We start from the raw sequence: 12,456 nt of genomic DNA, 5'->3' as shown, positions 1-12,456 counted from the left end.
GTTTCTCTTTAGACTGCCTATGTATATCCTTCACTAAACATTTTTGGCTGTGGATTTGTCTGAAGTCAGCCTTTGTCAACGCATTTTTTATCAAATCTTGCATGCATGTCCGATTGTTCTCTAACATACAGTTCCTTTTATGGATTGGACAGATATCCAATTTGAGCCCATATTAACAGCAGTAATACCTGGAGATAGAGTTTTCTGATGCAATCTCTTTCGGTGTCCGCACTGTGTTGAAGTTACGCTTTGGCTGTGACACTGCATGTAACAACAAATATTTCCTGTTGTAATACAGGACATACTATGCAAGAACACAGACCATAGGGTACATTCATAAAATATTATTGATTTATATGTACAATAATAATAATATAATACTTGCCTTAACACAAAAAAGTATTAGTAAAGCAGACAACAATGTACAAAGCATGGGTGCCACTATCAATTAATATTAAATAATTGTAACCTTTTTACCTGCTTTAGAGTTGGCCTATGCTTAGATAAATTTTATAGCTACTGTATATCAGCAGAATTGTTGGGATGATTAATAAAAAGTTATAAAAGAGCTAAAAATGGTTACCATTTCTGGAGAAAACCTGCTGCATGCTCCATGTAACTGAAACTATAGGCTTTTGGCCATGTGATCTCTGAAGGGTGGGATTAGCCAAACGGAACTTCTAGTCTTCAATAGAACTCACTTGAACAAATGCATAGGCTTTTACTCACCTTTCTTTCAGTGGGTAAGGAGATAATCTGCAGCTAAATCTAAAACTAAATGATTTATCATAATCCTAACTTCAAAACCCATGCCTAGCCTTAAAGTACACCTGTGCCCAGACTATGGACATTAAACTATTTGCATACTCTTAATAAGCTGTAAAAGAGGTTAAAAACAAGCAACCACTGACCTTTTGAGCTGAATCTACTATGGGGCAATTCATTCTAATAGACCATAACAGAGACTCTAAATCCCAGATTAAGTCTTTCTGTAAAAGCTTAAGAAGGTCAGTTCTGTGTTTACATTAGAAGCCCGTCAGGCTGCTATGATTCTGCTCCCCTAAAATAGAGCAAAGATTTCTGTGTCTCTGTTGTGAACTTTGAAAATGAATTTCTCCACAATGCCTTCAGCCTACAGAGGTGAATGTGGACTTGTTTTCAAGTCCTTTTATTGCATGCTCAGAATATGCAAATTCTTTAGTGTGCATAGTCTGGGCACAGGTCCACATTAAAGGGTTATTTCACCTTTACTGACTTTTTACACAAACCTCCCTAATAGGGTTGCACCGATACCAGTATTGGTGCTGATACTTAGCATTTGCACAAGTATTTGTATTCGTACAAAAGCTCCGATGCCTAAAACAATACCTTTGCATGCAATTTAAACCCATACAAAATTAATGGGCTTAATTGCACTGCAAAGAATTGCATATGATTTGAACAGGAATGCAATGCAATTCCTGTCCAAATCTCATGCTGTTTCCCACCCCACTCCTGTGTGAACCCAGGCTGGTCACAGTGACTTCATCCTGGGTTCACACAGTGTGGGAAACCGCATGTGATTCAGAAAGAAATCACACCGCATTCCTGTTCAAACCACATGCGATTCTTTGCAGTGCGATTTGAGCTCATTCATTTTGTATGGAGAAAAAAAAAAAATCGCACCACAAAGGTATCGGTATTTGGTATTGGCGAGTACTCAAGCACAAGTATTGGTACTCGTACTCGCTTGCACCCCTACTCTGTTTGCATTACCGTGTCCTTGGTACATTAACATACAGTGTTCCTATTTGTAAAAGAATGCTTACTTTTTCAGTTGCTCATTTCATTGCCCTCCCCTCCCTCTCCTGCCATCTGCAGCTCACCTAACTGCCTCCCTCACCTGCAGCACACACATACCTTCCCTTTCCTCCCCTTTACTCCATTTTACCACCGGGAGTAAAGCAAATACCTGGTGTTTTTCTGGTATGGGGAGCATGTGACTCTCTCCCCTTCCTCCCTAACAGCATCAGTGATTGGCCATTCAGGCACCTGGTGCTGTCTCATCCCTGTATAGGTCTGTAAGGGGCAGCACAGTAGCTAAATGGTTAGCACTTCCACCTGGCAGTACTAGGGTTGTTGGTTCGAATCTTGACCACAGCACCACCTGCCTGAAGTTTGCATGTTCTCCCTGTGCCTGCATGGGTTTTCTCTAGTTTCTTCCCACACTCCAAAGACATGCTGGTAGGTTAATTAGATCCTGTCTAAGTTGTCCCTAGTATATGAATGTGAGTTAGGGACCTTAGATTGTACACCCCTTGAGGGTTAGGGATTGATGTGAATATACAATATATATATATATGTAAAGCGCTGCATAAATTAATGGCGCTATATAAGTACCTGAAATAAAATAAATAAGGACAGCAGTCAGGCCTGTTGCTTTGCTCAGCATGCCCTCTTTCATAATTGTTTTTCAATGTAGGCTTTCCACAAGCACGTTGTGTTGGTGGGCATTGGATAACAGTCCTTTATACTACATTTGTGGTGTGTTTATCTGCGTTTAGCCATATCAATGCACTGAGTAAAAATTGCCCTTTGCTGTTTCTTTCCACACTTTTCCACATTTATTCAACAAACGGCACTGCAAATGACTCAAAAACTGTATACCTACTAGTTACTTGATGCACTTTTTTCACTCCATTATTGTCTGCTTGTGGTTCTTTTGGGCCACCGATTCTGGAATAGAATAGGAATGTACAAAATGAGTGATGTTCTCACCAAACTTCACAGCTACACTGATTGTAGCCATTATTTAAAGTGCAGCAACATTTTCATAGTAATTGGCATATGTTTTACAGCAGAGACTCAGTCCGGTACTTTGAGCAACCTTCTGAATTCAGGCATCTGGAATGAGCTGTACTTTATGGGCCCTGAACTGGGCAGAGTATCTATGAAGCTTTTATGTTTCTTCAATAAGACAGCAGAAGCTGTTTGCTTTCAGGCTTTCTCTCTACAACTGAAACTCTATGAGAGGAATTTGCTATGACTAGAGTAGACATGATCTGAATCAATTGTGCATGGTAACTAACTAGCTTCTGTCTTTTATTTTCAAAGCTTAATTGAACAAGCTGAAAGCAGAGCTCCACCCAAAAGAGGAAGCTCTGCTTGTCTGCACCATCTCCCCCTCCACTGCCATATTTGCCACTTTTTTGGGGGGGAGTGTGTACCTGGTTTTGACAGAATTGAGCCAGACGTTGGGCTCCCCTCCTTCCCCCAACAGTCTTCTGGGACACTTTACAGGTTCCAGAAGACTAAGGGACCAATCACAAGGTGCAGCATGATTCAGGCATACACAGTAGGAAACCAGCTGTGAAGCTGCAAGGCTTCTCTTCTGGTTTCCTTTGCTTGCAATGCCAGCACTGGGAACCTGGAGGCTAGTTATATTGTAAAGCACTGAGCAAACTGTTGGCGCTATATAGATCCTATATAATAATAATAGTGAAGAACTAGCCCGGGTGACGACGATGCTGGACCCCTGGATAGGTAAGTGTCCTTATATTAAAAGTCAGTAGCTACAGTATTTGTAGCTGCTGACTTTGAATTTTTTAGGGGGAGCCTGGAACTCCTCTTTAAATTAGAAGATGGTTACTATGCATAGCTGCACCAGATCCTGTTTTGCTCATTTTATTAAATTCCCCACTAAATGCCTAGTCTTAAAGGAAGGAGAGGGCATGAGACAATCCTCTGATCATTTTCAGGTTGTGTGTGCAAATTGGAGCTTGAGCTATATAGTTCTCTAATCAACAGTTTATTACCAAAATGCAAAAAGAATGTAGTGAGCGCAAAGGAAGAAATTATACCAGCCGCTAGCAGAAAAGGATAACCCACTTCATCTGCATAAACATATAAAAGAAAGAAAGTGCAGCACTAATGCGAGTATCATAAGGAACGTAAAAAAATTATATGTAATATAAAAATTGGTGACATGCGTGACCAAATATATAGTGTCCTTTTGGACACTATATATATTGTTTGTGCTTTATTGATAAAATTATCAATAAAGCACAAACAATATATATAGTGTCCAAAAGGTGTTGAATAATGAAGTGACATCAAGTGGTAGGTGAATCCGTGACAATTCTTCCTCCTAATGCACTCACCAGAAGCACAGAATAAATGAGCATTCAAATAGGAAATCCTCCAGAAGGTGAAACTTTTCCACAGCCTGAATGGATATTTGACATATACAGCTGAACTCTATATGGAAATCCCTCTAGAGAAACATGATTCCTCTACAGTATGGCTCGAGCCCGGATCCAATATGGCCAAATCCTGAAGGGAAAAAGCTCACAAATGGAGCCACTTATGGTGTAGTCTACGTGCTGGCGTCACGCCGTCGAGTCCATACGATGGTTCGGTGGCCATCTTTGTAAGTGTGTTTGTTTTATGCTCCATGTGGATGCCATTTTTTTATAATAATAAACTACTACACCATAAGCGTCTCTCTCTGGGCTCCATTTGCGAGCTTTTTCCCTTCAGGATTTGGCCATATTGGATCTGGAATCAAGACATATTGTGGAGGAATCATCTGTTTTTCTAGAGGGATTTCCATATAGAGTTCAGCTGTATATGTCACATATCCATTCTGGCTGTGGAAAAGTTTCACCTTCTGGAGGATTTCCTATTTGAATGCTCATTTTTTCTGTGCTTCTGGTGAGTGCATTAGGAAGAACAATTGTCATGGATTCACCTACCACTTGATGTCACTTCACCTTTTGGACACTATATATATTGTTTGTGCTTTATTGATAATTTTATACGCACTTATAATTTGGTCACGCATGTCACCAATTTTTATGTTCCATATAATTTTTTTTACGTTGCTAATGATACTCACATTAGTGCTGCACTTTTTCTTTTAATAGTTTATTATCAAGAAGGCAACCAAGATTAGCATGGCATAAACCTAGAGCTATTTTACATTTAGTTGTCTTAAAGCGTTTCTAAAGCCAAGCCTTTTTTTGACAGAGCAAGGATTTGTAAATCCTTTGTCAATGTTTTGTCACTATATTCTAAAGGAGGGATTTCCCTTCACTTCCTAGCCTGAAGACAAAATGATCTTCAGAAGTCTGGAACTAATGATAACTTGAGCTTTCAGTAAATTGCACTGCTATTCCCTTATGTACTGTAGCTAAGAGATTATATACTTGAGTTGAGATTATCATAGGTTAGACAAAATGTTTGCTGTTAAACTACACAGTAAAATATCACTATGCTAAAACCTGTATCCAAATCTTACCTTTGAACTCTGGAGGGTGGAGCAAAGACTCCATGTTTTGGGGAGCAGGTAAAATACCGAACACCAAATACTGAGCCATCATGTTTCCCTGTAGGCTTTTCCAGCTCGACTCCAAACCAGTATCCTGTAGTAGATATAAGAATATTTTTGTGTTTTTTTCCTCATTAATATATGTATATACAATGCTATAGTTGTAGCCCGTTCATTCTTCCCATCATGTTACCTGGAGCAAAATCTGTCTTTCCGTAGAAGCGCACCACTCCCTGTTTCTGTCCAGCCACAAGAACTTGGTCCCCCAAGTCGATGTTCAATCCCTCTTTGTCTAGACTGCCCACACTGACAGACTTCTTCTGCATTGCTGCAAGAGACCACAGGAAACACAACCAGGGAACCTTTAACTTTTTTACCATAACCACCACAAATTAATTGTATCTAAACCTAAAGGGGCTAGGCCTGTCCTGTTTAGGCTTCCAAAAAAGTGTACATACATTTTTTCTCCTTCCTTCCCTTGCCTGTGACCCTGGAAAAGTCCATACGAGGGGTCTTTGGTGTGGAAGTGACAGAGGATGGAGGTTGCTCAGGGGCTTTACTGATCTTAGACACAGAAGAAAATAGTCCTAGAAAGGAAAAACATAAGTAACTATGGAAAACGGTACAGAAAATATATTCTTTGGCCAACCAGAAAGAAAAAAGGGTAATCAATATCCAGCCAACTCTGCAATCGTGTTAAATATCTAATACAAATTTTCTTGGTCTTAACCAAATTCATTAACCAAATGATACTAAAGCTTGTTTTTTTACCTTCATTTTGGTGAAACACTTACCTTGTGTGATAAAAAAGAATAAAACAGGGCGCACTCTCCTCGTGCATTACTGTGATATAAAGGAAATTTATTGTAAAATCACAAATACAGACTCACAAACCAAAAAGGTCAAAAAAACAGAGACAAGGAGCCAAAGATGACAATCACAGACAGCGGAGGTCCTTGGGGGAAATGTGCTAACACGTTTCAGGAGTCCAACTGCCTCAGAGCGGGAGGAAGGGAGTTTGACTCCCAAAACGCGTTAGCACATTTCACCCAAGGACCTCCGCTGTCCGTGATTGTCATCTTTGGCTCCTTGTCTCTGCTTTTATTACCTTTTTGGTTTGTGAGTATGCATTTCTGATTTTACAATAAATTTCCTTTATATCACGGTAATGCATGACGAGAGTGCGCCCTGTTTTATTCTTTTTTGCCAGCATCAAGATTCCCTGATCTTTTGAGGACGACACCTCAGCGAGTGTCTGATTCCGTGTTTTCTGTGTAGCATGAAGATCTGAGAGCTGGTTTTGGTATATGTTGGAGTTTTTACTTTATGTGATGCCACTTGGTGTGTACTCTAGGACTCCAAGGAACCCTGGTTGTAAAACCCTGCTATAGAGGTTCTCTGGACCAAGTGTGAGTATAGGGTTTTGTATGTGGAGGTTTTCTATTGTCTACTTATTTATTCTAATTACTGAATTCCATTCTATTTATTGAACTAGATGGACCTGTGTCCAACCTGACTATGTAACTTTGTAACTATGTAATATAAGCATCTCCCCACTGGGGACACAGACAATATTAAAAACCTAACATGCTGTAGGTTCTTATCCTGTCTGACTCAATGCAAGAAAATATAAAAATATTAAAAAGATTTATATGTTCCTGTGAATTGTAATCATAAATCCTTTGGAACAGCTTCTGCATCATCAACACTTGTAGAAGCATAAACTAGGATAATAAAGTTTATTGTTAAATTTAACATATTCAAATCCATCATAACAATATAACATCACCATCCACTAGGCAAACTAGATGGCATAAATGTCAAACAGTCAAAGATGCAAAAAGTCACACGGCAAGAAGACTATATTCCATTAGACTAAAACTACTTTTGCTGTATGATTTTTTGGGGTTGCAGCACCACATCAACTTCTCATGGACACTGGACAAAGATGGAAGTGCCCAGGACCAATGGGAGATGTGTCAGCACAATGCTGGAGGACTCTGTTGGACAGGTAAGTCTGTCATAATGTGGCGCATACTAGTACATTATGACTTAAACCTGCAGGGGGCGCCTTTTTTATTTGTTTACTACCGCTTTAACCGCTTGCCTGCTGCCCTATAGCACAAAATACTGCTACAGGGTGGCAGGGCTGCGCAAAATCACGTATATATGCGTGATTTTGCATTTCTGGGTAGGGTGTGCACGTGCGCCCTACCCGCGCCGCCATTGGTGGCCTCAGCTGTCGATCACTGGGTCCCGGACAGTAATTCCCCACCGGCACCCTGCGATCGCCGAGTATCACTGATGGGGGAGAGATCTGTATGTAAACAATACAGATCTCTCCCGTCAGCTCCTGCACACTGATTTGTATTGCTCTGCATAGCAGAGCAATACAAAGCAATGTGCTTACACAGTAAAACACACATACAGCACACAGTAAAAAAAAAGCATACAGCACATAGTTAGCCCTTTGATTTCCCCAGATAATAACTCCTTTGTGCCCAGTGCCATTAGTACAGTGTCAGTGCTTCTTATTAGCACTGATCACTGTATTAGTGTCACTGCGGATGTCAGTGACAGTCAGTTCCCCCCAGTGGCAGAATGCTTGCCGCAGTCCTGCTATAAGTTTGCTGATCACCGCCATTACTAGTAAATGAAAAAAAAAATCCCAGTATATATACCGCCATTTGTAGACACTATAACTTTCACGTAAACCAAGTAATTTACACGTATTGAGATTTTTTTTAGCAAAGACATGTCGCAGAATACATTTTGGCCTAAACTTATGATGAAATTTGATTTTTGACATTTTTTTACTGGACATGTTTAATAGCAAAAAGTCAAAAATATTGTTTTTTTTTTTCAAAATTGTAGGTCTTTTTTTTTTTTGCGCATTTTAGCGCAAAATAAAAAACACAGAGGAGATCAAATACCACCGAAACAAAGCTCCATTTGTGGGAAACAAGGAAATACATTTCATTTGGGTGCAGCGTTGCATGACCGCTCAATTGCCAGTTAATGCAGCTCCGTATCGCAAAAAATGGCCTGGTCAGGAAGGTTGGTAAATCCTCTGGAGGGCAAGTGGTTAATAACTTATTTGCCAAAAAAAAAAGCAAATAAACTGTTATGAATTATTAAACGGTTAACCTGGTAACCAGTAGGGAGTATATTACAAGTACTATTTTGGGTGGGAATCACTCTGAGCGCAATGCAATTTAATGCAGGGTTCTGACATTATAACTATATATAAAATAATTCACATAACAAATTGACTGGTCAGATGGACAAGGAAATCCTGATGTGTTTTGTGGTTACAAAGAATGCTTACTGTACATATTGCATCCCTGTTACTGTTTGCAGTAGTATAGCTTGAGAACAGTGACACCTACAGGACTAACAATGTCAGCAAACAAGTGTGAATCAGCAAGTGCAATAAAAAATAAATTTAGAGAAAAGTATATTTTATTTTTTTACCTGTGTTATTGGGTTTTGCCAAAGCATCTTAAATAATTTTGTAACACCTTTCAGTAAAAATATTGATATCATGGCAAGCAGGATTATTTCATAAGACGCCAACCAAAACTAAGAAAAACATGTTCTCTAGAGTTAGGCTTTGAAAAAACTCAAAGACATCTTGATATACTAATGCAAAGTAACAAAGTAATATATATTTTAAAAGTAAAGGATACCTACCATGTTTTGGGGGACAGATAAAATAGCGAATGCCCCCCACACTGCCATCATTCTTTCCCTCTGGTTCGTCCAGCTCAACTCCCACCCACTGGCCACTGGCAAACTCAGTGGTGCCACAAAAGCGCAATGTGCCAGCCTACAAAAAAGGACAGTATACTGTAAATAAGATGGTTATTACCATGTCTATTATGAAACAGAATAATGACATTTCCTTGCTTTTGTTGTCTCTTGGGGTAGACAAGCTCAAGGAGGTCTGTTTTGTACAGGTAGGGAAAGACCGCATAATTGGTAGGTTTTAAGGTGGTCACAACCAGCCTTTTCCAGCTTTGGAAAAGCACAATCAGCAGCTCCAGCATTTGATAACTTAACGTTTCCACAGTAAAAAAACATAAACTTAAAAATAAATCCAGCTCTAACATTACTTCAAATGTCTTTTCTGGTTGGAACATGGAACAGTAGTTCTCCCTTATAAAGCTGACAACACACTGTCTCTCTGTAGACCAATATGCTCAGTCTTCAAGAGTATTATTGACTGAGTGAGAGATATAATGGCAGCTACCAGGGGCGGACTGACCATTTGAGCACTCGGGCACTGCCCGAGGGCCTGGGGTCAGTAGGGGGCCCCATGAAATGCCTCTGGTACCTTTTATAGGTTTTTTTGGGTGTGCTTTGAGTGTGGGCAAGGACACAGGAGCCCCACGATACCCTATTGCCCGGGGGCCCCATGAGTTGTCAGTCCAGCCCTGGCAGCTACCATTTCTCTCCAGAACAATCACAGCAGTGGCCTCACTGCACTTGACTATCAAGGTTTCACAGGTACACACAGCACCCTTTTACTAGCCAAACTGACTTTTCCAGTGCTTATGTCTCAACAGTATATTTTTATTTTATTACATTATCAATATACAATTAATTGTTTGTCTAGAATCCTAAATTGGGGGTTAATCTCCACCTAGGCAAAAACAATGTTTTTTTTTTCGCAGAACACTGAAATTACTGAACTCACAGTTGGTAGATTATTAAAACATATTGTTAAGTTGGCATTACACTAGTAGATTGCCAAACAAACATTGGTATGGAAATTCTCATTATATTAGAAGACTAGGACAAATGTTGCTCGAAAGGGCTTCAAAAGTTCACTTTCTATTAACATTCAGTTTTGGACTGAAAGGACTTTACCAAACGGAAACAACATATATTGTTGGAAATTTGAGAAAAAATTTCGATCTTACACTTTTGAATTTTCCCATCACTGTGGTCGAAAGTGAACATCAATCTAACCCCATTAACACAAAATCAAACGAACATTCTTAAAACAAAAACATTTAAAGGAATTTCTACTAGTGTTTGGCCAACTTTATGGAGAACTGTATTTTCATATTTATTCATATTGCCAGAATAAGAGAGTGCACAGAGTGTAGCAAGGCATCTTGGCCCCATTCATACATGAGCATATTGTAGCCCAAAGCGTGAAGCTCCAAAATGCTCAATATCAGAAATCCCATGGGTTTCAGTGCTTGTTCACACTTGAGTGCTGCTTGCAGCCAGGGGCGGACTGACCATTTAGAAACTCGGGCACTGCCCGAGGGCCTGGGGTCAGTAGGGGGCCCCATGAGATGCCCCTGGTACCTTTTTCATAGACTTTTTTGAGTTTGGGCAAGGACACAGGGGCCCCATGATCCCCTATTGCCCGGGGGCCCCATGAGTTGTCAGTCCGCGCCTGCTTGCAGCTTGAAGTTTGTAGCCTGCAAAAGTACATGAAGTTCTTGTGAGCTACAAGCTTCAAGTTTCAAGCTTTTTAGGCCCCAATAGTCTTTCAATGGGGGTGCCTAAAAAAAACATGCAAAAAAAGCTTTAAAAATTTTGCGTTTTCTTTCCCCACGAAACTATTTTTCCATTGGCTAGAAATAATTAAAATAAGAAACCCCCAAGCAAAAACAATCTGCAGAAACAGTCAAACATGCCTGTACAAATGCTAAAAAAGCCTGTAAAACAATCAATTTCTCTTAGTTAGATACCTATGTGCAAGACTACAGCTTTTTTCCAGTTATTTTGTGCTATGCATTCTTCTTTTGTCAAGGAAACCTTCCTGTAGTTTGCAGTGTGATACATAATTGGATATCAGAGGAAGGAGAATTTTGGGATTAGTCCTGAGCAGGGGCGGACTGACCATTTGGAAACTTGGGCCCGGGGTCAGTGGGGGGCCCCATGAGATGCCCCTGGTACCTTTTTCATAGGCTTTTTTGAGTTTGGGCAAGGACACAGGGGCCCCATGATCCCCTATTGCCCGGGGGCCCCATGAGTTGTCAGTCCGCCCCTGGTCCTGAGTACCTTAAAGGTTAAGTGCACTTTATTTCCAAAATAATAACAAATGAACATTTTTTTGCAGGTAAACAAATGTGCATTTATTATTTTGTTTCTTGGGAGCCTATAAATAATTGCACCCAAGTGCAATGTTGGACTCTTGCAAAACATCAGTACACTGTCTGCATGTACCTCCAATACGGGCATACAGTTACTGCAGTCCAGGCAGCTCAATGGACTACTAGAGCGCTCACCAGCGTCCTTGCAATACATTGAGAACTACAAGCCATCAGCTGCAAAGGATGACAGTACTTGTAGGCATTTATTTGCAGGAAACTGTGAATGAATGACATGGCCATGTGAGCACAGCCCTGTGTGGCCACATTAGTTTCAAATTGTGACAGTGGGAGAAGAACCCCCACCCGCTGTCCCAGGAGGGGGGAGGCTGCTGCCCTAAAAATGGGCGGAACATGTAACATGTTCCAAAAGGTGAACTTATCTTTTAAAGCCAAACATTTTTTTTAAATCCTTATCTTGCTAGCCTTGGTATATAAATGGGAAGGTATTATATTTGCTTGTTAACTTTTTTTTCTTTTTTTTTACATTTCTTCAGCTGCTGGCCTAGGCCACAATGATGTACTACATCCTAGTAGTCTTCATGGAATTTTTACTTTCATTTGGAGGAGGGGCTTTCTAAGCTAAACACACCCACCTGAGCTAAGGCCAGATGGATATCAGGAAGTAAATGCTACATAAATCATCTGCCCTTACTCAAGATGGCCATGACCAGAAAAGCTAGGGGGTGTTTGAGTGATTTCTCAACAAAATAAAGCATGGAGACATGGATGGATGGGGGAGTTTGCTTTAAAAATTAAAAATGAAATTAATAGCGTTTTCGTTTTGTGGTGCTCAGCTACAGTTAAGGAAGCCAAAAGCATTTTACAAGGAGGAGATGCAATGATAAAAAACACAGGCGTTTCTCAGGTTGTAGATGTTTCTATTATGTATTTGAAATTACTAAATTTGACTTCAGTCTGTAGAGATCATTAACTCCTAGATTGTAAGCTCCCAGAAGCAGGGCCCTCCTATCCAGGGGCGGACTGACAACTCATGGGGCCCCTGGGCAATAGGGGATCATGGGGCCCCTGTGC

At 40.3% G+C, this 12,456-nt stretch overlaps 1 protein-coding gene across 2 annotated transcripts in view; it reads right to left on the bottom strand.

The window, feature by feature from the left end:
• Positions 1-12,456, bottom strand: part of CLIP3 (CAP-Gly domain containing linker protein 3) — a 57,758-nt gene that overhangs the window by 7,520 nt on the left and 37,782 nt on the right. The window contains exons 8-13 of one of the 2 annotated variants that reach the window (XR_016307523.1): positions 9,002-9,137; positions 5,767-5,895; positions 5,502-5,636; positions 5,279-5,402; positions 2,647-2,715; positions 189-261 (exon numbers count right to left, since the gene is read on the bottom strand). Coding sequence is in view for 1 of the 2 variants with exons in the window: in XM_089658198.1 (XP_089514324.1) it covers positions 189-261; positions 2,651-2,715; positions 5,279-5,402; positions 5,502-5,636; positions 5,767-5,895; positions 9,002-9,137 (662 nt within the window). In the remaining variant the exon portion in view is untranslated. The remainder of the gene's footprint in view (positions 1-188; positions 262-2,646; positions 2,716-5,278; positions 5,403-5,501; positions 5,637-5,766; positions 5,896-9,001; positions 9,138-12,456) is intronic. The other variant, XM_089658198.1, reaches the window with a different exon arrangement.

Source organism: Staurois parvus, unplaced genomic scaffold (assembly GCF_062004578.1).
Source record: "Staurois parvus isolate SC_StPar_1 unplaced genomic scaffold, SC_StPar_1.0 ptg001058l, whole genome shotgun sequence".
NCBI lineage: Eukaryota > Metazoa > Chordata > Amphibia > Anura > Ranidae > Staurois > Staurois parvus.
The sequence above is the reverse complement of the archived record's forward strand: the minus strand, read 5'-3'. Positions and strand labels throughout refer to the sequence as shown.